We start from the raw sequence: 26,438 nt of genomic DNA on the forward strand, positions 1-26,438 counted from the left end.
CTCAAAAGCATTCAGTCTTCTACTAAACTCCCCAAGTACCCTCTAATTGAATTAATCCTATGGCTGAATACAATGCAAAACATTTAGGTAAGGTTACAAAATTAATTTCAGGATCGCTAATAAATCTCATCTTGTTATGTGTTCTTTGCTATCATATGGGCAATTTGCCTTCTCGGTGTGCTTAGCGATCCTCATTTATTCCGAAAATATGAACAATAAACAACGTCTCTATGCGTGTAGGGAATGCATTGGTAGGGTCTGCATGGGTTTAGTGAGTGTCATATCGTTTTACAAAACACACATCGCGCAATTCATCCCAAGGTGAATTCCACAAAATACGGCTGATAATGTATTTATTAACACATTATCTATTGGAAAGCACCACCCCCTTCTGGAGTGGAATGCCCCTTTAAGATTCTTTCCTTCACAAATGCTGATATCTAAGAACTCTCACCTGTGAGTGGGTGTTGATTGTCTGCATCTTGATCTCCAGCATGGCCAGCTGGTTCTCACGCTCTGTGCGTATCTTGTCCAGGTCGGCCAGGATGGCCTGGTCCTGGACGGACACGTCCTTACGGAGACCCTCCATGTTTTCCTTCACGATGGCGGTGATGAGAGCGATTATCTCGTCTTTACTCATCCCTCCGGCCAGCGCTGCTTCTGACGCACCTGGGATAGAATCCACAGTGATGACAGGTTAAAAAGAGCACCACCATCATATGATTTTCCTTGTATATCTTCTAGCAAACTGTAAAAGACCTACAGAAATACCAAGGCTGGGGAATTGAAAGCTTGGGGATATGATGAACAACAGTTGGCCATCTGCTGCAAAAGACTGAGCCACCAACACCCAGCAAATTGTATGAAGAAAAGGATTTGCTATACCACAACCATACACCTGCAAAGGCAGGAATAGTGCTGAATAAGACCAATCCAACAAAATTGCATGTTTCATGATTGGCAAGACAAAGATTAAGATAATATGGCAAAATGTATCCGAGATACAATTCTTAGATTTGCACAAAGTTGTAGAAATCAGGTATTTTGTTGGTGTGGTCTAAGTTTACTGCTATACAGAAGAACATACATTGCAATACACATCGTGAAAACTCTCCATTTTGTTTCCCAATATATAGCCCTCACCACCACAAATATATCACAGCTATTTACTTTGAAGATTCTGAAGATTGTCAACTTGTCCAATCTCTCCAGAAATTGCAGCTCCGGCTGTGGATTGATTGAAAAGATAATTTTACAATGCTCATAACATTTTTGTTAAAGTTAGCTAGATGTTTATAGCACTATACAAAGTGCCCTGCACCAAAAAATCTTCTTAATATCTGAAGTTGAATACTAGAAAGCCACCAGCACTGGGAACACTGCAACTTATGAGGGCCCAACCTGCATTGTCTGAACCTTTCTCCAAGCGTGTGTTCAGAAATGTACACTTAGTCTATCACCTCAAGGAAATGCTTACTTTTTGCATCAAAACTTCTTTCTGCTTTGATGATACCTCCTTGAGCTGTGACAAGATTGTGCAAGTAAAAAAAAAAATGTACCATCTGAATACACATGTATCAGAATGGTAAGGTCTACTGTAGGCTCAAATTTTAGACAAAATATCATGTAGCACAACACTTTTTTATGTCCTACAACAGTCGACATAAACAGCATCATGTATCCATTGTTTCAAACTTTATTTCATCATTTGCCACAAACCCGTGTCGCTGGGTGTAAACGGTAGGTAAGGGTGTTTTTCTCAAAGGCCTGATTTCCTTAGTTCGAGTCCCCTACAATGTTGTACCTTAGGAAAGACACTTAACACTAATTTCCTCACTTCACTCAGGTGAAACTGTGTACCTAGCTTCTGTTCGGGACATCCCTTAGATAGGACATTAAAAAGAGGTCCATGTTTGAGGACAGCGACACCTCAAGCATGTAAAAGAACCCACCACACTTATCCTAAAGATTAATTAAATCTGTCTGGAAATGTAGCTTGTATAGTCTTCAGAACAAACCTAGTGTAATACGCCATGAGGCAGTTTACCAGGTATGCACTACAGACAAACAAAGCCTGTTGGTTAGAATGGTACCTACTTTGTTGAGTGCCCACTGCTGGCTCTGGGACCTGGGATGACTGTTCCCATTTCTTCACCACGTCAGCAACAGTTGCACTCAGCCTCTGGATCTCTGTTCTCATCTCTGAGCGGATCTGTTCTGCCCTGAAGTCATTCAGCACCTGAGGGTACAAGAAGGGCATAAGAGGTAATCAGAACCTAATGACTAACACCTCAGTTGCTAAGCCGAGTACACGGGCTTGTACATAGAAAAACTAACGACTATGTACCTAAAAGTAAAGGAACATTGATTGTCAATACAACCAACTTTTGGTTTAGTTTGATTCAGATCTCCATTAGTGACTGAAATGTTACTATTCTTCATGGAGTCTGGGTGAATTTGCATCTAAACTTCACTTTTCTTCAATGAAAAATAAATAAATATGTGTTTTATCAAAGATAAGTACCATCACCACTAGTACAATGTCATGCTCTTGTTAGACATATACCGGTATATGATACAGATACAGAGGTAGTCAAAACTGCTCAAAAGACCACTCAGCAAAAAAAATTTGGTCTAGTGTAGACAGGTGATCACTACATACAACATTCTTAAAGTCTGTGTGAAACAAACAAACAAACAGTTGTGACATTGGCTAGGTGGTCACAAAGAGGTGGTCACTTGTACAAGTTTGACTATGGATTATTCACAAAACGATATACGACATTAACGTTTCTTAATATATATATATCATAGAGCAACTACAACTTGCTAGCCGCCATGCTAGATAGAGATGCATGGTCAGACATCGTTAATGGCACCTCATATGAGGATGAACTGAACTGATAGAGCCAGGGTTATTTGAGAGCCAACATGCGTGTTATGCTTCCCCATGCACCTTTTCATGCATAGTCATGTGCAGCCCACGTACTGGTGCCCCAGCTCCTGTAGAGGAGGACCATGGTAGCCAGGCCAGCAGGGCTCCGGGGGTAGAGGCTACAGAACTCACTACTCCTGTCAGGAAACTCAGGGGCCACAGGTAGTACAGACCTGGAGAGAACCAGAAAAACAACATCATAAGTGTATCATCCCTTTTAGGTCCCCTTTCCACTAGACGGTGATTGCTGAGTGACCATACAGCGTCCCAAATCTGATCTGTCGAGCCCATGACTTTTCAATTTGACAGATGGAAAAGTATGATTCAAGAGACAACAAAATGCACAAAGTTCTTTATCTATGAAATCCACTGAGTGACGTCTAAAGTCTTTGGTCTCCTAGCAGTCACCAATCAGTGGTCACCATCTCTTAGTGGAAAAGGGATGTTAGTGCTATGATATATGAATCCTTAAACCAATTCTGTGACTCAAACTTTTACAAAATCCGAACAATTCTATTTCCTCTCCCTTCCATACTTTTTTAGAAGCTTTAATTTGCCTGACTGTGGTAAAAAATAAGTAAATGTGGGAACATTGTGTTTTACTAAGGAATAAGTAAATAGGTAGTAATTAAGGAAGACTGACCCAGCAGTAGCAGCAGCAGTAACAGTGGCAGTAACAGGAGCCTAAGAGGGAAAGCTCCTGCACCAGCAAACACTGCCCCCTTCCTGTTCATTATGGTGTTCTTCAGGATGGTTACTCTGTGGAAAACATACACATGGAATCGTTAACTAAGTATTGAAGTAGATTCCAAGGAAATTTTACCACTGCTTGCTTATTATGGAAGTGTTTCAAAAGCTTTACTTGTCTCTGGTACAGATCCTAGATGTCAGATTATTTTTCATTCGCGTATATCATAAGAGCAGTAAAAAAACATGTGCACAAGTGGCTAGAAACCAGCGTTCCCGCCAGGCATACGTCTTTACGTCTTTGAACGCATTTATTTCTGGAAAGACGCATTCGGCTCGGCTGAATGCGTCCATAAAAAAATCTGAAAGAAAGGCTGACCTGAACCACCCGTGTACAAAATGTATCTGGAATCTTTACAAAAATCTGTTTTTATAAGAAGGAATCCTACCTTTACAATTTATACTTCAAATTCTTCAATTTCCGGTCATCCCAGTAGTCTGGGCATGGGGCGGAGCGCGGCACGTGTTACAACTAGCGGACCCATGTACGACACACCCAGCCACGCGCCAGTCTGAGCCGTCCGTTGCGCAAAGTAATTTTTTGTAGTCCGTGAAATACATCTGACAGTCAGCATTCTTTAACACTCGAAGAAATCTTATACAGATTTTATATTCTGATATTAACATGATACTTACTTGTCCTCAGTTTCACGTATTTGTTAAAGATTTGTGGGTAATACTAGTATTGAACAAACAAACTGTTCTGCTCGAGTGCTGCACATCTCAACAAAAGTTCTCACGCTGTGGGCAGTTGATTGGCAGTCGGTATCTTTGACAACAGGCCGCCGGCGCCAAGCAGTCAAGATTGGCCACCAGGTCCAAATCCAATCATCTCAAGAACCAATCAGCGTTTGATAAATGTAATGTTACACTCTGTCATTGGTCACCGGGAAAAAACAAAAGTTACCGAGTATTAGCGCACGTGACGTTGGTAGCCACCCGTGTCGTCTGGCAACTTGAGTTTCTTCCCTAGCTGCTAACAATTTACTATTAAAGTTTCCCCATTTATCCAAGTTAAAAAAAAACGGTGCGCGGTAAATAAGTGAAGAATCCAAAACTATACACTTTATTTCTTATTTACAAAATTTATTTTGTTTCAAAAAGACAAAATTTGCGGCAGAAAAGGGGCAAGCGTCGATCGAGTCGGCTGTGCACTAGCTTTGGCCTCCGTGGCACATGGCGCGGCACGCCCCCCTCCCCAGACGGACCGTCGATGGCAGCGCCCAGCACGTTGGGACGTCTTTCTGGCTACTGCTTCAAGGCTACACCGGCACAGATCACTGCCAAAGAGGCAACAGATCGTCCTCCTTCGAGTAATGTATAACGTTCTTGGTCTATTTAAAAAGAAATCCAGCCAAAGATTTCACGCCGAAAACGGGGTTACCTGAGGTAGCAGGAAACAAACGCACGCTCGTGGAAAATGACGGCCAGCCTTGTAAAACCCCACCGATTCGAAAAATTTGAGTAAAATAATCGGGCAAAATAGAAAAAAACACAGCGCCGTTATTTTATCGTCTCGGAAAACTATTTGATGTGGGAGGGCAGACATCTTTTTATTCAATGACGGAAAAAAATTGGCATAATTTTTCCATGGGCTGACGAACTAGCTAGAGCCCTGTTTCGAAGCATCAAAAATCCAAAATTTTCATATAGACATGTCTGGACAAATAAAATCCGGGCCAGATCACGGAAGGCTGATTCCCTGTGCTTATAGCTTTTTTAATATAACGTATTTTGATGAAGAGGGTGGTCGTCGATAACTGAAAATGGGAGTAAAAGAGGCAACCGACATCCAATTCCAAGTGCATGATTATCCACTCAAATTGCAGGAAATTGTGTTCTAGAGGGTTTGAAAATCCAAATTTTCCCGGGGGAGCATGCCCCCGGACCCCCCTAGAATAGAATGCGAGCGCCCCGCGCCTCCGGCGTTCGTTACGCCCCTCCAAAATATTTGGACGCATATGCTCGTTACGCCCCTCCAAAATATTTGGACGCATATTTTCAGAAACCTGGCGGGAACGCTGCTAGAAACCCATATGGATTTTTGTGGGCCTCCCTCAAAATATAAGGATATGAGAATGCTAGCTAGTTGAAATTCAGAAGTACAATATATCTACATACATCAGAAGCTCACACATACAAAGTCTAAAAATCTATGAAATAGAATATGAGAATTCTAGTGTAACAGTTGTACTTAGGGTATAATAATACATAAAAGTTAGTACAGTTACTGTAAATCATACCAAATGCTTAACAAGTACACTGTGGATAAAAGTGACCACTTGAATAATTTCTAAAAACTTTTTCAAGAACTTTTTTTAAGAACCATTTCTTCAGACAGTTGTTGAACCCACCTGGAGAGTATCCAGGCATCCAGCATCATGACAGTGGTGACAAACCAGTACACAGGTGTTCCCACCAGCCACCATAGCCACCAGAACAGGCCAACTGTGGGACACACACATGCACAACATGGGTTAGCTTCTCAAGGCTTGTCCTTGTATGATTCAAACTCTTTAAAAAAAGCTTGATATATTATATTAAATATACTGCGTATGGCAACGCTAATCTCAAAAGAAACACAGCAAAAAAAGCTTTAATTTACACTGATCCCTTGAAACCAGGGAGAAAACAGCCATGACGACTGTTTAAAGAGAAGAAACGTCCCCTAAACAAGAAACCAGGGCTGTCCCCAGCTTTAAATTTTTTTCCATCCCACTCGTTGTTTAAGAGGCCATGTCATTAGTTTTCCTTTTTAAACGTGTCGTTTTAAGCTCATGGAAATTTTCAACAGTTTCATGCCACGAAATTAGGATTTTGGGGACAGATGGGATAATATTTTTTGTCCCAACAACCAAATGTCTTTGGGTCCTGGAGACAGCCCTGCAAGATATTCACTTTCAAGGGCAGACCACTCTACCTTAACCTTCTCAATGCTGAAGTAGCCTTTAGGTAGTAAATTTGTACTGTTCATAGGTTCAGGCAGCAGGGGAATGGTTAAGGTATGGCCATACAAACCAAAGTTTATAGTTGTCATCCATAGGATCATGTTTGCATGTCCTATTACATTACAACATTCAAGTTTATTCATTATTCAGTATTTTCTTGCTACTGGTCCTAAGTAGACCACCAGCCTTAAACCCTGCATCTCCTCAGCATTGCCTCCAAATCTACAGCATACCACTTTGCGTCCCACCATACCACAATATCTGCAGCCCTATAGTCTATGCAGTGTCACCGTGCTTTAACTTATCATCACAATTTTTGTACCTTTCTGTTTAGACTGAGACTTAAACTTTCCAACAGACACTCCTAAAAGGTAAAGATAACACATCAAACAAAATGAATTTATCAAAAACCAAAGAAATCTTGCTGCATTATAAAAAAGGACCAATTTAACATCATCATCTAAAACTACATAATGATTGTGCATCATAGGTTAGACTGGACATTTGGATTGGAGTTCAATACTTCTCAACAGGTAAGAGAAATAAATGAAAGTGAATACATACTGAATGGCATTGTTATCATCTGCCATATGGTGAGTCCACCCCCAGCTGTCTCACTATAACTGTAGGCTGAGTCTGAGTAGTCACCATACTCCCCGTCTGACTCGTAGGACAGCCTGTCCTGGGTAACAGACTCGGACTCTGGGGACGGACAATACAGGGTTGTCACGAACATGCAAATAAGCTAATGTCCAACAACTTCAAACTTGTCACGAACATGCACATAAGCTAATGTTCAACAACTTCAGCCTTCAAGTTCTTAGCTTATAAACACAAGGTCAGATCATTTTATACTATGATAAAACAGTATTTTTATACTATGATGGGTAAAACAACTTTTTGCTAAGTTGTTAAACATTGGTAACATTTTAGGAAACAAACATTGGAAACATGTTAGGAAATAAACCAACAAGGAATGTTGCTATAAGCAGTGCAACACTAACTGTACAAAAAATGATTAGAAACAGACTTGTGGATTCAATTCAGCCATAAAGGTCACTGTCACACATTCACAAACACTATACAAGAACCAAACACTAAAAAAAGGCATCAAAAGGGTCTTGGTCCATCTGTAATATGTAAGTTTGGTCCAAGAAACCAACCAACTGTTATTTCAACCATCAAAATAGAACTATCGTACTATGAACCCAAGGAAAAGGAGTTAAATGTAATAGAACAAACACAACTTTGGGTTAACTTATTAACTAACACAACTTTGCATTAGCTTATTAACTAACTATAACTGACAGAACTGCTCACCAGATGAACCTTCCTCATCTTCATCAAGCCCTGTATCGAGGGTGATTCCAAAAATATTTTGAATTCTCAGAAACAGAAAAAAATGGCTTTCAAAGTAGGCTGAAGGGCATTTAGAAATGTGCACCACAAGATATATGTACTGTAATAATAGTGTAATATTCTTCCTCCAAAAAACGTTTTTTGAAGTTATATAAGAAATCTACTTTAATTTGCTTTTGTGATAGTGTTAATGTGATACAAATTTAAATATCTATTTTCATTAGTCAAATGACTGTACAGACCTAGATAGTCCCTGACCAATTATTTTAGCTAACAACCTACAATGTACTGTAATAATAGTGTAATATTCTTCCTAAAAAAAAAAACGTTTTTTGAAGTTATATAAGAAATCTACTTTAATTTGCTTTGCGATAGTCTCAATGTGATACAAATTCAAATATCTATCTTCGTTATTCAAATGACTGTACAGACCTAGATAGTCCCTGACGAAAAACTGTTCCATGATGCTATCTGAAACGACCACTCACAAGACTCTATCCAGTTGCTTGGGTAACCTTTGTACTGTGTACCTTGCAGGGATCTAGCCAGCTCGACATTTTTTTCCGTCAGCCAATTCCCATTGTCGCAAAAACACTATTCCAGGAGTTAGAGAGACTGGACTGAGATCTTGAAAAACGGGTTTTCATGAGATTATCGTATGCGAAAGGGCCTCGACACACATTGTCAACAATCATAACAATAGCAAAACAAAAAGTGTGTGGCTTTTATGGCCGTGGACGGCGTCCCCAAGCAGCCTGTAGCTTCCACCAAGGAGCTTTTATCAGATTTTTGTCCGTCAAAGTTGACGGATTGGTTTTTAAATTTTTCCGTCACACGCAGCAAATTTCCGTCAATTGACGGAAAAACGGACGCTGGCTAGAGCCCTGGTACCTTGTATCCAGGATGTCTAACCTTTAACAATGAATGTAACTTACCATACAGTTTGGATAGAGTCTTCTCAGAAGCCATGGACCTGTCCGTAGTGCCGTAGATGGACCCAGCCGTGACGTCCTTGCCGCTGTGTCTCCTCCTGGCCCTGTTGGTACTGCGAGACTCTTTAGTCTTGCTTTCTGAGTAGCTGTAGGAATCCCCCGCAAAACTGTCCTCAATGATGGAGTCATCAAACTTGGACCTGAGTGTAGAGCGAGTATATATTACATTACAAGATTCCTTTATGGTACCGTCATAGATGCCGCATATATTCCAAGCTTTTACGCAGTTTCTTAACTGTTTTCTTATCCTCTGATGCACTACTCATCTGTATTTCAATAGTTCCTGCGTCACTTTGTAAGTAGACCAAGAGCCAAACCATACTTCCAAATCTCCAAGTACTCAACTACACCAATTCCACCTCACATTTTGCTATTCTTTCTTTCTTCCTTTAGTACCTGGGATCATTTTGTTGATCAATATGGCTCACTCTTTATTCAACATCCTATCCGAGGGACTTCCCTAGCCAAAGCTAGGTACTCATTTTTACCTGAGTGAAGTGAGGGAAGGGCACAAGTTCGGTGACATGGTAAGGTTCAAACTCGGGACCTATTGGGCCTGAGCCCAATGCGCTGCCGATTACGCCATGCGGTCTCACAATTCTGCAATGTTCACACAACTGCAAATGAACACGAAGACAAACAAATACACCAACTGACTACAATATGTCCATCTTCACAGACACAGAAGGTTTCTGGCTTGTCTCTTACTTGGAGCTGCTCCTAAGTCCTCTTCTCATCATCTTAGGAGTGTCATAAGCCTCCTTTATTGTGTCCAGGTCCTGTACCTCCTCCACTTCCTGTTTCTCCAGCCACCCCAGCACTGAGCGCACCTTCCGAAGGATGTAGATGGGGAAACGGTAGCTCCCACTGGTAAAGAGAACAACATCGTTACTTCTGCAGCATTGGTAACTTGGAATAGAATATAATGTTTTATTGGGAAGACTCTCGCTGAAGTCCGTATGTTTCCAGATCGTAACATGTAAAACTACAGTTCAAGTGAGTCTCTCTGAATCCTTTTGTTTTAGATCCAAGTTATTTCCTGAACGTGACATTAGTCAGCATACAACTGTAGACTTACCTCTATTAAGGAGATTCAAGTGTCTTTCCAAGTTTGCAAACGTCGTGCTGTCTTTATTCTGCTTTACTTAAAAAGATATGTTATGTCTGTGTCAAGTTCTTTTCTTCATATTCGTATATTCCGTACATGTATAGATCCTACCACTGCTGTCACAGTATGATAATCAGTAAGATTTGTTGGAATAAAACCAGACCAACCAATATGTTTTCCTTTCTTTTGTAGAAAACTAATAATTGTAGTCCAAACAATTTGCATATTCCATTCAGGTAGTCTTTAAGTTAGAAACACTTCAATCTGTTAGGAAGTACGTATTGGTAGCAAAATCAAACAGAAGCCAGAGATAAAAAGATAGTACTCAAAAGTACAGTATAGCTGGAGTTTATCCAGTGATATTATAGCCTCCACCTGGGTTAGCAATCAGGTAAACATATCTTACCATCATTTCTAAAGATGTCCAGATCAAAAAAGTATCAAAATTATGCAGATTACAGAGGTTTGTCACCAGAATATATCATATAAGATGAACCCTTTGTGGCATAGTTATGAGACTACATGTATATGGCTTAAATGTATATGTGCTGTGTTGAATCCTTCAAGAATGCTATAAATGGAGAATATGTACTACACTTTTCAAGAGCCTCAGACTATTTCCTGGCTTATACTAATTATAATACAACTAAAAATGATATAGATCAGATGACCATCGCACAATACAGACAGTTAACCATATAACCCACTGAACAAGAACCACGCATTATAGACAGTGTCACTCATAGACACATGGAGTACTGTTATGCATGAAGGAACTAAAATGAAGTTAAAAATTTCCTTGTCCCCGCAGTAACCTTAAACCCTGAAAACCCCAAAAAGATATAACATGATCATACCCCAGCACACGCCTGACGATACCCAGCTGAGAAACATCTTTACCACTCACAGATATACTACTGCTGGGGAGAAAAAAGGATACAAAATTTCAACCTAAATTATTTCAAACACACTACACAGCAAATCTCCTTTTAATGTGACATTATATATTCTCAATTATATGGTTTAACTTATGTTAAAAGTTATATTTCTAGCTATTTGTAAAGGATTTGATCCCGACCCAAGTGATTTTCATATACTTGGCATTTACACGATAAAGTGGCAATGAGACATCTTCCTGTGAATATGAAATATAATCATAATCATCATTGTCATTATCATTAAAAAGAATAGGCATTTTCCAAAAAAAATATAATGCACAAAATTACAAGCTAAAATGTTGACTGGACTCTGCATGTGCTAATAACAGTTAGTAAAGGTGTATGGGTTTCTCTTTGACTGCCCTTGGTAAATGAAGGAGGTTAAAGAGTAAACTAACCCCCTGGGACAACAAACACTACAGGGGTACTGTCAATAAACTTATTTACAACTTCACACCTCTCTGATAACGACCTCAATAGACTTCTGTTGTACTAAATAAAGCCAGAGAAAAGAATCGTTTTAGCACAATAAACAAAGCTGAATACACATTTCTTTGAGTTCTTGATCTGGAAAAGCTGTGGTTCCTACAGAAATATACTTGTATAAGGACATCCAAAACATTAAAATGATTACTTTTTGTCAGACACAAAATATGTCACTACCTAAAGCTAAGGTAAGATGAACCTTCCTTCCTTCCCAACTTGGTGAAATATCAACATTTCTGTAAGACAACCTTAGTGAGATTCATCCAATACAAGATAGACAACAAGCAAGTTTATACTGACAATATGGGGAACAGATTACACACAGAACAGAATGTGTGTGGATTTTGTAGGGATCTAAGTTTGTGTATAGGATAAGGGATTTAGTTGAAAAAATGGTATGGAAAGCCACAAAAAAGTATGGCATTGACACTGATAACAACTGCACATAATAACACAATTTTGAGACAAATTGATGATGGGTCCAATGCAAAAGGGTTTGACAACTGGTATGGAAATCAGATAATATTCAACTTCAGTTCCAAAAGTTAAGAAGACACTAATGTAGGAAACTACCCAGAGTTGTGGCGATGCAAACATGTTGAAAGACTCCATTTGGAGTCCATACATTAATCCATGGAATTGAAGTTCAAAACAGCTCCAATGTAAATCCCATATTTGGTGAGACCAGTGTTATTTTCAGATACAAGTACTGGCCTCTTAGATCTCTGGAATACTCATCAACATGCCTGTGGCCTTATTTTTTACCACACAACAGTATGCATGCTATCGGCTACTTCACAATCTAATGTACCCATTTTTTTTCTGACATGTTATCAGTTGATAGCAAAAGATACACAGTCTATACAGTAGAAGTCGGCTATTGGCATCATCAATTTGTCAGCGAATTTTACCCGTTTACCCGACTTAGTCCAATAACCCTAGGAGAGTCCAAACGATCGGCGGGGAGGGGGGTGCTGGTTACGGACTCAGGGTTGAAATAACCATACACACACATGTCAAAACTGGTATTATATACTAAATTTTATTCATGAACATGCATGTTTCATATGCAGAAGTAACATTGTAGTTAATATTTATCCAAGTTTCTTTTTTTCCTTTACAGGCACGTGTCCGTCATACGTAACGAGAAGAAATAAATATAAAACAAAATACAACATCCGCTGCGTCTCGATTCAATCACATTTCAGTGCAGAATGATATCACACACACGTTTATACATATCCGACACATCATCAACATTTTAATGTAACGTTAACATCATGTGGTAACGTTGAACTGTAAAAAAAAATTATGCTCCGATCCACAGAAAATTGTAGTTTTAGCGTGACTCTCAGCTTTAGATACCGCTGTACAGACTACATTTATCGACGTGTAATCGCACAGTCCGATCATCGTAAGGTTAAACATAACATATTTACTGATAAGCATTAGTTTGATTACAACTTTTAAGCGGAAGGTACGGAAACTTTGCTGAAAATTGACGATTTTGTGAGCAATGTAGTGTAGCGCTAAACAAACAAGCATGCCGATGCCGTGGTGAATGACGCCAAAACTGTCGCTCGTCTTCCAGCCATATTTACAAACTCGGAACAAACTGGGCTAAATGCCCGAACTTAACTAACTTACAAACATTTCAGCTTCATAATGGCTGGTTTTGGGTAGACAATGTTCACAAAATCAGTGGGAATTTTAGCTCGAAAATTCACAAACATCAGCGCGTATTAGACAAAAGAAAAATGGCGCCGATGCTATCCCGTCACCCTTTGCGCTTTTGTATTGCGTAACTCTCGGGTGCCGCCGGCGCGGCGTACCAGCGTTATTTGTCCATTTCAGCGGCAATTTTGACGGTTTTGCCGATCGAATGCATTTGTAAAGGCCGCTGATAGTTCATTTTCGACTTTTTTTCTTGTTTTCTATCACACATTTACGGGCCAGTATGCGATTGACCTGACGATATTTTACCCGAATGTCCGATTTATGCCATAATAGATGATGCGATTATACCATTGTATTTACAATGGAGTGAATGGCAAATGGTTTGGGTTTTCAGAATTCTATGCAAATCCCAGACTTATGCCAATAGCAGTGATGCAATTAGTTGGTGTCCACTGTAGTTGTTTTATAAATTCATTTCCCAAAACCTGGTACAACAAGGAACATGTCACAAAAAGAATTTTGTAAATCGGTCAATATTTGGCAAAAATATTGACCAAAATATAACCTAAAAATGCCCAATTTTAAGCGTTATCGGGGACCATTCAGTTTTTACTAATTCTTAAACCTCTGATCTAACAGAAAAATTGTAGTTGGTAGTTAGAAACCACTTGCTTTTGATATGCGGTCATGTGACTACTAGTGATTTTATGCTTTTTTTGAAGGACATGACCATTTTTTGGTTCCATAGGGACTATTTTTCCATTTTACCCACATGTTGACAGATTCCAATGTTATTTTAACTGGATATATCTGTAGTCTGTAGCAGCTAATTGTTTGGTAATATTGGTGTTGTCTTTGTATGTAAAAGTAAGGTATTGTGTGTGTATAAGGTCAGAAGTAGAATAAGATCAGTAGCACACTCTTATGACATATTATTTAGAAGCAAAGTCCAGGATGTCATTTTCCAAAAAAAATCTGTAGCGTCCGTACCCCCTTCAATTTCTGTACTAAGTAAATCCCACAAGCTTGTGATTATGACAGTTTAAAGGTCTCTATTACCACATACTAGAACACCCTTTAAACCATTGCTGTCCTGAAAACTCTGTCTAGTATAGCACCGTAAACATCAAAATGTAGCGTCCGTACCCCCTGTAGCGTCCGTACCCCCACCTGTAGCGTCCGTACCCCCATTTGAAGCTTTTTAGCAAAATGCTGTTAAAATTGCTGTCCAACTGCTACAATTCTGATTCAATACATTAATTACAGTTCTTACAGATATGATTGGTTAACTTTTTTCTCTAAAAATGTGACTTTTTAATGAATTTGAGCTGCATTTTTCTGAGATTTCTACACCCCCTCAGACTTCATAAATGGTTCATTCCAATGCAGCCAAAGATGGATGTGAGATGATATTTGATATCCCCCCATGAGTTTAGCTGATGTAAGAACACCAGTTTGGTAGATCTACATTATACACGGCATAAATTAAACATAGTATTACATAGTATGTAATGTGTAGCGTCCGTACCCCCTGCACTATTGTTTCTCTTGTCCAAACTAATATGTACATAGCATGTATTCAAGAAAGATGCAAGTTTACATTGCTGGTTTGATGGCATGGGAAGCACTGTGTTATATTCTTTTATGTAAACCATCACTTCTTTATCACAGATTCTGTAAAATCTTCTATCAGTATTCCTGTTATCAAAAAGTAGAGTACAGATCCAACTGGGTGGAATCTCAACTGGCATATTTATATTCTCATTTTCTTTGTTAAACTGCTGCAGTAGCATTAATGGATGCTTCAATTAATAAATAGTTAATGATTATTAGAAAATGGACATGTTTAGTGGGCTAATTCCATTGTTCACTACCAGTCTTTACTATAATTGTGTAGCGTCCGTACCCCCCTTGAAATGTTCATTAATGGTCATATGAAAGATTCTACATTATGTTATACACTATATCTGTTGTAATTTTATGTAGAAGCCCAATAAGGATAGATAACCACCAAAATTTAGCTACTATGGTGCCTGGATTAAGAATTATAGTATTTGATCTTTGCTTCAAGCCAAAATACCCGCATATCATTATAGCTGCTTTAGTAACAGATGACCAGAAAATGACCTAACATAGTCATACTGCAACTTGAGTTGATTTTCTAGCATTGCAAATGCTAATTATACAAGAAGATAAGGATAAAACACCCATTTTCTGTTCTAATGTTGAATATACAGTATGCTGCAGTTCCAGTAATTCTAAAGTTGTAGCGTCCGTACCCCCTTAGTGATCCATTTATAAAAGCCCATGTACCGAAGTTGTAAAAGCTCGTTGTGCGGAGATCCTTTAGGATAGCAAGCCCAAGGTATGTACCTTTGAACTACTAACAACAAAAAAAGAATAAAATAGAGTTGAATTTTCACCCCTAGTGACCCCCTTTTGGTACATTAGATTGTGAAGTAGCCGTATACTAGTAGTAGTAGTGTAATCTGTATATACACAATACAGTTGAAATGCTTTTTCTTGTCCAAGATTTGAGGAAGGTGTCACAAACTAAATGCCATGTATAGAAACCTGCAATTAATACTTGTTTCATGTACATGTATTAGAGGCCCTAACAGCAGAGCGAAGTAGTGTAAACCCGTTCATTTTTGCCGGTAATCAATTTCATATTCTTTTATGTTCATCTATTCTCGCAATACTGAAGTAATACAAATTGCAAATGCAAATTTATGCCTATTCATGGTGTCATGAGTTTACCATGGATAGGTCACCGTGAACATTTTATGATCTACCGTGCCTGTAAGCCTGTAAACCAGGTCGACCTGTTGATATTAGGGAATGTTGTCATCATTCTGGGACAGTAGCTTTTACCACCTACCTCTTATCTACATGTCATCACTTGGGTAATCAACACACAGACGTGACCTGTTATATCCTAACCTGGACACAACAGCATGTTATAAACCCAAATAAACTAATCAGAGACACCTGGTTGGGCTACCATTAGACTTCACATATCAAGTAGGCAACAAATCATTTTTTGGCTTGAAAGCTGTCATCACCATAAAAAGCCTATGTGTGACATTCAAACATCTCAATACTCATATAATATAACCAAAGAGCTTTTATAACTGGAAAAATTCAGAATAACTTAAAACACATCAAACATAGTTGATTTTTATCTCATGCTACTAAAAAAAATTCTGCTACTTCAAAAAACTATCTTTGACTAGATGCACTCAGTGATTTGAATTTCTTCTGTTCTTACACATACATTTGTAATGTCAAATCATTAAGTATATCACAGTACACACCAATGTTTAACACTGTCAACATTAAAGTTAAAGGCCATGTGTGCATACCTCCTCCAAAATAGTATGTACACATGACCTACATTGTAGTATACCCGCTACTGTTTGAAGGTTCTGCAAATATAGCTACATACAGCAATGGCTATACTGTAGAATTTCAGCAGCCACACCCTTTCTACCATGTATGTACATGACTTTTGGAGCCGTGCCAACCTTTAGCATAGGAAACTGATTATGTCAAAGTGGGTCATTTCACACACAGACATCACCTTCGAGCTTCAACAAATTCTGAATGCATCTTTTAAAATATTAAGCAGCAATCATGATATCAGACTCTGAAAGTATAACTGGCATGCCTAATGCATTGGAGCATCCTAAAAGTGATAGACAGGGATACAGCTATCTTGAAATTCTGGTCTAGAAACACCTTTGGAAAAACTATCATCTCTAGATGTCTATAAAAATTGCTACTGTAACTGTATGATGAACTGTATCTATTCCCTACTTATGATAAATGGTAATTTTAGGGACATACAACCCATATCCAGCCACACTATGTTGTCCATATCTGGAGAGAAACACTAGTCAACAGATGCCAAAAGAGAAACAGTAAATTTGAACCAGCAGACAACAGATGGAGGTAATATGGCAGCCTCCATCATCCCATGTGGCATTCAAATTCAGTAACTACAGAGGTCATTGCATATGGGTCAGTGCTGATATACACTCACCCCATTCAGGATATCCATTCATACCGACAAAACCAGCTGCCATGAAATTATCTATCTTTTAAGTTTTATGCCAACAGCAAGGCAAAATCTAGACAGCTCACAGACATTTCTTGTTCAATATCAAAATCGCTTTGTATGATTAGCAATCACACTGTCAGTAAAAAAGTCACTGCACAACTATTATTGTATTAGCAACCAGCGAGAATATACAGGTCATACCATAGTACAGTATTTATTCAGTAATAATAAAGAGACAAGCACAACAACGTTGGGCAATTTGGGAGAAATGACAGTCAGGTAAAACAAAATTTAATAAAATGGTAAAGATATCTACCAGATATACATCAAAGTAAAGATGGATAAAGAATTTAAATCATAAGATTATCCAATGTAAACTGAATGTAACACTGAAGGTCGGAAAGTATTAACTTTGGCACTGAGGTATGGAGAGAGGGAGGACGGGCTCGGAGGGGAGGGGGGTACGTTGCTGGGAGGATGGACGCAGGTACACCATATCGAGAGGGCATTCTGGAGAAGAGCTTACCTCTCAGAATAGGTGTATCCTGTGTCCTGGTAGTCTTCTCGTGATCGGCTACACGCGTCATACACGGGTGGGGAATAAACATGCAGGAAAGAGAAATCCATTTTGGCACGCAGTCAGTTACAGCTACATCTTCCAACACTGTCACACACTGTGGGGTCCATTATGATACATCTCTTCTGCATCCTCACATATGTGTGGTAGTCAGATGGAGAATGGGGAGGGGAAATCAGCTACCTGCTACAGTACAACACACCCACAGCACAGGCACTGTGCTTCTGATGGCACACCATAAATGACATGGGGGGGATCTAAATAACACGTGCTTATTGTGTGCGTCCCCCTCTAGCAAATTCCTGGGGCACGCCAAATATTCTGATGGGGCCAGATGTGGGGGAGGGCAGCTCAGCAGCCAATCACGTCTCAGTACAGGGGTCAACATGAATATTAATGAGTGTATACCACTATTGGATACTGCTGGAGGACAGATGATAAAAGGTGGTCAGATGTCAGGCCATTTACTTGATCAATTTATCACTTTTTGTAGAAAGACATTTCAGACTTGATTGACTACGTAATAGGGCTATGGGCATAGAGTAGAAAATTTCATGTTATATTCCGTTCCAATAGGAATGGTCTACTTCATAGTATAGGCGCAATAATGAAAAAGTACATTGTCCTTCCTTAGTAAGTGATTTTTTAAGTATTCACACAAAAAACACATAACAGATAAACTCATATAAAGTAATGAACGCTGTGTTCCGGATTCTGTAGGAAATTGGGTTATATGTGTTGTCAACTAATCTAACAGTGGTCTGTATGTAATCTAACTGCTATTTCTGACTTCTTTCCCACAGTGGCACTCTCTTAGAGGCTGGCTACAGCTTTTCTGATAAGCCCTTTGTAAAGACACTATTCACAGTCTGCCTTAACAAATATTCCAAATAATCTAATTTATGTCACATGGTACTCAACTATTCAGCTTCAAAGGCACTCCTAATACTTTAAAATTGAACAAATTAAATAGTCCGTATAAACATGTTTGGTAGTACTAGTACTAGTAGGTTTTTATCAGCCCAGGCAAAGGTATTCTCTTTGGAACTTTTGTCCTAAACAAATTAACAAAAGACACAAACACCCTTTGACAAACATGTCCTTTTCAGCATGAGTGACATATGTCATGGTCCATTTAGACTTGTCATGACCTTTGTTTGAAACCAAATATTGTGGGTAACACAGGGCCTGGAGCTGTCAACATGTTAACAGTAGACGCCTACCTTGAACAACAAACCACACCTACACAAAGTTAATACACCCCATCCCCCCAGTACATACCTCTGTTCAACAGAAGTGTGGCCACCTTCCACCTTGCTGACAGTTGCCGTGGTTACCGTGGTTTCCTTGGTAACGAAACTCGAGGGAGCCGCAGCCTTCTTGGGCGTTGACGCCAAGATGCCACCTGTCAGTCCAAGACTGCTGGTGTTGCCGTGCTGTGAGGATGTCGATGTTTGAGTGACGACGCTTTCCGTGGACGCGAGCTGCCTGGACGAGGAGGAACCGCGAGAAGAGCCGCGTTTCTGAGAAGACCGAGAACCGGAGCTACCGACCACGAGCAATCCCGCACTCCGTCCGCTTCCTCCTTGTATCAAACCGCCGCTAGACAAGGTGGTTGCTGATTGGGTAAGGGCTGTTTCGGAAGTAACACCTTTTACAACAGCTCTCTCAGATGCGGATGACCCGTGGCTACTGGTCTGGATGGCGCTTCTCCGGCCGCTAGATCCACGGATTGAAGAAGCGGCGGAACTTCGGCTACCAGAACCTTGCGTAAAAGACGCGGAGCCTTCCCTTGTCGAACTCTCAGACTGTGTAACCACGGACTGGGTAGAAGTGCCACTTGTGAGAGCAGAGGAAACTGTGCCACCCACCAACAGTGCACTACTTCTACCACTTCGGTTGCTACCGCTACTGCGACCACTTCCGCTCCTCGTGGATAGTGCGGCGCTGGTTAGAGTACCACCGACAGCGGCCTGGCTGGCAGAGCTGGAAACAATGGAACGCAAACATGACTTCATATCAGTACCTCAAACAAAGGCATTTTAATGATCATTGAGTACACACGTATGTAAATAAGAAGGTCATGGCCCATAGTACACAAAGCAATGAACATTCTTGATTCATTGCCAACGTTTGAATTTGAATACCCTGTAGACACAATGAAAGTTACCTGCAGAATGTGTTCGTAATGAGTGTGCTCAGTGCAAGGCCAAGAGACCACTTCTAGGCACTGAACTAACACTCAGAACATGCCAAACACAAAAGGTGCTAACAAAACAATACAACTACTACAGAAGTTCAAGTTCCTTTACTAGTTGTTGATTCACTTTACAATTTTGTAAGGCCTAGGAAAAATTGTTGTGTTTCCTGTTTCAGTCCTGAAAAAAATAGGGTCTGTAGGTAGGTATTTTCTTATTTTTCTTGTAATTTTTTTTTTAGGCTGGCCAAAACTGAAGCTGTCAAGTGTGACATATTACCATACGGTTGAACAAATTTAAAGTACGCTGAACTGCATGAGGAGTTTTGAGGACACATCATCTTTCTAGGGTAGGTAGGGAAACAGGAAACACAACATTTTTTCCTAAGCCTAAGTTTTTCCTAAGCCTAAGTCAAAATGTGACCTACCTTTCTATTGCACTGCTACTGCTAGAAAATCCGTTGACAATTCCAGAGCTCCCAGCAACTGCAGATGATTGCCTGGTGAAATAATAAACATTTATCAAACTTTAAAAGATCACAAATAAGTAAGGGCAGTTACCGGCATAGAAAATTCAGGTCAAGAGGATCAGGTCAAGGCTGGGACTTGAACCTGACTAAAGTATTACAGTAGTTTAGGTTTGTCTCTGCTCTATTTACGAATCAAACAAACCTCCAAGTCAAGAAATGGACCTGGTCACCTTGGAGATTACTCCATCGTTGAAAGAATCATTGAAAGAATCAGCACATAAAAATTCTCAGTAAAGAAAGGGGACGACAAGTTATATACGTAGAATGCAATGAAACAGCTACTGTATTTTGATATATATACAGAAGTTACATGTAGTTTATGGAAGTCAATCCTTAATTTCAAAGCATTTCTTAACTAATAGTAATACCACATAAGCTGCCCTGAGGGAGAATAAACAAAGATGGGGGCTGACAGCTTTGAGCTGTGTGTTCGGTTATACTACTACAACTTACAAGTATACAAATCACCATGTCGATGACAGATACTCAAATAGGACATGCAGGCGTGGTTGGTATTACCTTCCATTTGTTCACAGTTAGAAGGCTTCTCTTTGTTACTTGTCTTCTAAACAAATAATTGAGCTAAAGGAAAGGCTTTGCCAACCAATTCACCATGCATACATGCCTGATTGAGTTACAACTGGATCTTTGGGCATGGGGGTCATAGTGTTAACTGAGCTAATTTCTCCGCATTCCATCTTCAGTTGTAACTTTTAAAACATCTTATTTAAAACTGGATAACTTAACATTTTAAGGTTTTAAAGCAATACATAACAAATTTTGTTTTAAAAATCACACACTTCATCAGTTGTTACATCGTGCAACAGTATCAAACCCTGTATGTCTAACATATAAAATGTAAGAACTAGGGACTCTAGTTTTGTAACTTTACATTATGTATGTGATCAATTATAGATATTTCTTCACAACTATACCATGACATTACTATATTCTACAAACTTTGGGAAATGAATAATTAAGCAGGGAAAGTGTTTATGACTTTTATAGTAGCAGTCAAGGTGACTGAAAGGTAATCCTTTAAAGGCAAAACCTACATTGTAAAACTAGAAGAACTTGGAAAGTAATACCAGTCAACAGTCTTGAATTCCAATACAAACAAAGTTGTACATTGACTGTGAAGGGTACCCTTGTGTTCTAGTAAGAACTATCCCAGATGTTTGTTTAGTTTCTGAAGCTTGACAAATATGCGTGTAACATTATCACTAAATCCAACCTGCCACACTACAAAACATGCTTTGTCTGTTTTCATGTTTTGCTTGAGAAGTTCATTGTCATGTGCAACATAAAAACCAAAAGTGCTGTAGTGTAGCAGTACTATAGAAAGTTGCTAGTCGAGTCCCAAATCTGATCAATCAGATCTTATATGCCCAAATATCAATACAATCCATCCATGCATTCTAGAGCTGTCATTTTGACATACATATAGTTTTACAAACACACACACACACACACACACAGTGACACACACACACACAAATACACACAGTGACACACACACACACACACACACAGTGACACACACACACACACACAAATACACACACACACAAATACATTGAGTGACACACACACACACAAATACACACACACACACAAATACACACACACACACACATACACACACCTTCTAGGTGGAGGTACAGAAAAAAGTGGTCAAGTTCAACGAAGGTACATACACAAAACAAACATACTAGTTAACAGTAAAACAAACTATTTGAACTTTATGAAGGAATCCCAAGAGGTTTCTTAAACAGCCCCTTGAGGATGTTTGGGGACTGACAAGTGGACATGTCCTGACAACTGGGTGCAGCTGGAAGCCATGTGTAGTGTTTGTAGTGGGGATGGGTGTGTCAGTCTGTGTGGGTTGGCCTTCCACAGTTGTTAACCTTTGACATTATGATACACACGCCAGGAATTTCTGGACAGCATGCCAACAATCTTTCTTCAGGTTTTAAAACACGGTGGACCGTTACGGGATGACTCAATAACAACGGATAAAATTCAACATTCAAAAAAACTTAATTTTGCCCTCAAGCTAAACGAACTTGTAAATTGCAGTGATCGAATACTACCAACTCTTTTCGAGACCAAATCATTTGACCAAACATCCCTCAAGCTCACATTTAACTTGAGTTTGTGGACATAGAATTGAAGGTCAAGATTTGCAATTTTGTATGCACATCTTACTCAGTATTCACATTACACAATTTACAGAGAAAATGTAACTTGCTTAGGGCGTCAGCTAACTCATGGTTGGATCTCTGGACTATTTCCTCTGTACTACTGACCTAATCATAGTGGACACAAGGCAGACTTGTGATGCCTCTTTGCTTATCTATTCCCTGCCCATTATCTAATTGCAGCTTCCCTGAGGAGAACATTTAGCTGCAGCACCTGTATAAATGGGCATGTCATTATTTGTGTGCCTCCTGGGACTGGTAAGGGGACGCTACAGACAAGCTTACCTCCTAGTACACAAACAGGTTTGACAACATGCCTCAAATATTCTAATTTCTGTACACAAAAAATTCCTCTATCAGAGATTTTAACCTCCTTGCTAAGACATAGATCTGTCCAATTATAATTCTTCCGCAAGTTGATACATGTCACTATCTCTAGGTCATGAACGCCACTATCTTTTATACAGGCTACTACTATTACAGTATTAGCCTGTTAGACCCCTAGAGGTTTTGCCAGATATAGCCATGATGACATTGCTGACATATGTCACAGGAAGAGGCGTTATTTAAGGGAAGGCCTTCACCATGGCTGACCTCTAGACGGTTTAGTACACTGAGAACTTGAAATGACAACACAAAATGACACAGAAGTGATCCCAAAACTGGTTCAAATGAAGTTCCTGTGTTTAAATGGCTGATGATACCCTAAGGCATTCCGATATAGCGTGGTGGACAATAACCACAGCTAGCATTTTCTCACATCTGTTGTACTTAATGATACACATTGACTGGATAAACAATGCTGTACAAATAGTGTTGAGTGGAGGGTTTGTAAATGCCTTCAGTTGACTGTATCACATGTTACCAACACTGTGACCAGAAAGAAGAGAGGTCGGGAGTGAGGTGTAGCTGTAGCATTATGCAAACCAGGCAACCACAGAAGGCGTGCATGGCTTGTGGCCATTCTACACAGGCATGCAAGACTCAAGGGATTAAGCACATATGTTGAAAAGGAATAGGCTTCAATAGCAAATTTGCAAAGAGCTACATCAGGTCTGTTTATACTATAGATGTAGGTCCATGCCAATATCACAATCCTTAGGATCTAGTCTTACCAGTTCTGAGACTCGGAGGTCATAGTAGAAGTGGTGATGACTGTTGTGGACGTTTTGACAACAGACACACTCTCCTTGGATGCCGCCCTCCCACCCTGAAGACTCAAACCGGCACTCTTCCTGGATCCCGAACCACCACTCCTGGTGCTCCGGTTAGAACCACTGCGAGCCGTGACATCTCCTAGTATTACAACTCCTCCTTGAGAAGAACTCTGTGTAAAACTGGCCTCGTAGGACGAGCTTGTGTTCTTCACGTTTTGCTGGTCCTCATAGCTGGTGTTGAGAGAAGTGTTCTTGGAGGAAGAGCTGGATCCGTAGCCACTGCTGCCCTGGCTGATTCTCTGTCGCGTACGGCCTGGCGAGTAGATGACTCCACTCCGAGTCCTGGACCTGCCAGTGGTCTCCACAACACTTTCACTTGCCATTTAGAAAGGGAAAGTCCTTGTGCTAATCTGACAGCAAACACTAGTGCTATAGACAGATTATAGTACTCCACAGGATGTCTCCTTTACTTCTTACAGAAAGGTAAGGAGAAATTGTAAGAGAGTGACGCTTGTGCAGCGTGACAGAGCAGAGCTGTCTGCACAATGGGGGTCACCAGAAGGGACGCCACCAGACAAACAAACCCAGCACTGCCTCAGGCATGGGGCTGGCTGACATTTGCATACATAATAGGACATGGCCCAGGCAGCCTCTGTTTCACCCAGCTGTCAATCACAAGACAGAGCCACACCCACCAAGGAGAGACCATGTGACAACCCGTCCCATGTAAACACAGGAGCTGTAAGGGGTGTCCTTGCTGCTAGAAGAAATAATATTGACATTTGTCTGATTAAAGTGGCCAGGAGGCTTGGTAAAATATGTCCTCTGTATGTCCTTATCTACATTTATTGCATGACACACGAAGAAGGACAATGACTGTCTGAATTATTTATACATTTATGTATTTGCATGTGAAGCTCAGTTATTACAACAAGCTTTTCCATGTTAAAGCAACTTGATTATCACCAAACAATACAGAAACTGCACTGATATCCTACAAGGTGGTAATATGTTGTTTTTGCACAATATGGGCCATTGCTGAAGCCATACAATTGCCATTGTGTGAATGTTTACACCTGTGGTGTGTATAAGTAGTGGGGAGAGTGTGTGTCCAGACAGTGACAATAGATCTAAACATCAATTGTTTGAACAATAGACTGAGCAGCAACTAAAATTAGCACAAAGCAAACCTATTCATTCCTCCATTCAGAATGCTTTTAGTTCTCTGAAGTACCGTTCTTCCAAGGCAGGCTCTCCAAGGAGCCCCAGTTTCAACTTTTTGTGCTGTAGGTCCATAAAACAGCCTTATCGCCATGTTATCAAAATAAATATTCCTTTAATAACTATACTTGGTGAGATTTAAATCTGTGACAAAATAAGACATGGCTGCAAAGAGTCTTTCTTAATTTTGCCCACTTCTATCAAAAGAAAAATGCCTAATTCTAAAGTAATTGGGACTTTTCACAGATTCAAATCGCTATGGTCTGGATTTGTAAACCTTGAAATGCGGGATCAACACGGACCATTTCTTGTATGACCGACATAACCTTGGCTAAATCAATAATATATTTACAACACATCTATATTTATCAGCGGGTGTTTGACCAATACTCAAGACTAGAATATATGACAGTTTACGTAACTTTACTTGTCGCAAAATAAAAATCGTCGCTAAAATTTATCTCCAGCACAGGGCGGCCATCTTGAAAATTCCTATCTAGTTTATTTGTGAATTAACGAACATAAATGATAAAGATATTGTAGCACACTTTATCGGACAGCATTCACAGCTTATCCAAATCTCTTTTTGGTTGTACAATTGCTCATTATTTAGTTTTGACAAAAACAGAACGTGTTCTTACCTTCAAAAAATAACTGCACGTCTTCCCTCTCCACTCCCCGGTATCGAATGTTTTTCACCCTGTAGAAGCCTTTTCCCTCCTAAAAACCGTTCAAATGTACGATAAACACCCTGTAGATTTAGTTCTTTAGTTTTCAACTCAGGATTAAGCCATTTTTGGATGAAATTTGACAGAAGAATCTTCGGTTATTGCGAGAGTCGCTATGTGCTGCGACAGGAAAACGTCAAACATGGCGCGCTTCCAACTTTCCAAAATTCGTCTGCACCGGCCGTGTGCTCACTTCCGGTGCTATCATTCCGCTGAAAATAGTTCCAACCCAACATGTCAATTTTTGACGCAAAATGATATTCCAACAATCATTATATCCCCAAATGCCACAAAGAAGCAATATTAGACAATTGTTGATGATAATTTCGATATGTGTCTGAAAGTTGAAAACGGAAGGCTTGGCGGATGTCTACAAAACAGCAACATTTCTTAGCCGGATGTGTACTCATGTCCTCTTGGCGGGAAATTTAAAAATACTAGAGGGAATCTCTGGACCATGACTTGAATAACTTGCTTTACAATAAGACTTTTTATTGACACATATCACTGAGAAAGTTCCTTAGCTACAAGAATTCGTCTGAATTCAATGTAAAGTTTTGTTGGGACCCCCACA

The 26,438-nt window shown here is 39.7% G+C and overlaps 1 protein-coding gene across 4 annotated transcripts in view; it reads right to left on the minus strand.

The window, feature by feature from the left end:
* LOC118429719 (SUN domain-containing protein 2-like) overlaps window positions 1–24,366 on the minus strand; it is a 31,941-nt gene extending 7,575 nt beyond the window's left edge. The window contains exons 1-13 of one of the 4 annotated variants that reach the window (XM_035840335.1): window positions 23,874–24,366; window positions 20,456–20,527; window positions 19,112–19,816; window positions 17,780–17,827; window positions 9,690–9,848; window positions 8,925–9,121; window positions 7,951–7,980; window positions 7,195–7,332; window positions 6,037–6,130; window positions 3,579–3,694; window positions 2,990–3,108; window positions 2,098–2,239; window positions 455–669 (exon numbers count right to left, since the gene is read on the minus strand). In XM_035840335.1, coding sequence (XP_035696228.1) covers window positions 455–669; window positions 2,098–2,239; window positions 2,990–3,108; window positions 3,579–3,694; window positions 6,037–6,130; window positions 7,195–7,332; window positions 7,951–7,980; window positions 8,925–9,121; window positions 9,690–9,848; window positions 17,780–17,827; window positions 19,112–19,816; window positions 20,456–20,527; window positions 23,874–24,298 — 2,460 coding nt within the window. In that variant the 5' untranslated portion in view covers window positions 24,299–24,366. Of the gene's footprint in view, window positions 1–454; window positions 670–2,097; window positions 2,240–2,956; window positions 3,109–3,578; window positions 3,695–6,036; window positions 6,131–7,194; window positions 7,333–7,950; window positions 7,981–8,924; window positions 9,122–9,689; window positions 9,849–17,779; window positions 17,828–19,111; window positions 19,817–20,455; window positions 20,528–23,873 lie in introns of all 4 variants that reach the window. The other 3 variants (XM_035840333.1, XM_035840336.1, XM_035840334.1) reach the window with 3 other exon arrangements.
* Window positions 24,367–26,438: the final 2,072 nt, after the last annotated feature.

The sequence above is a fragment of the Branchiostoma floridae genome, chromosome 13, assembly GCF_000003815.2.
Source record: "Branchiostoma floridae strain S238N-H82 chromosome 13, Bfl_VNyyK, whole genome shotgun sequence".
Lineage (NCBI taxonomy): Eukaryota > Metazoa > Chordata > Leptocardii > Amphioxiformes > Branchiostomatidae > Branchiostoma > Branchiostoma floridae.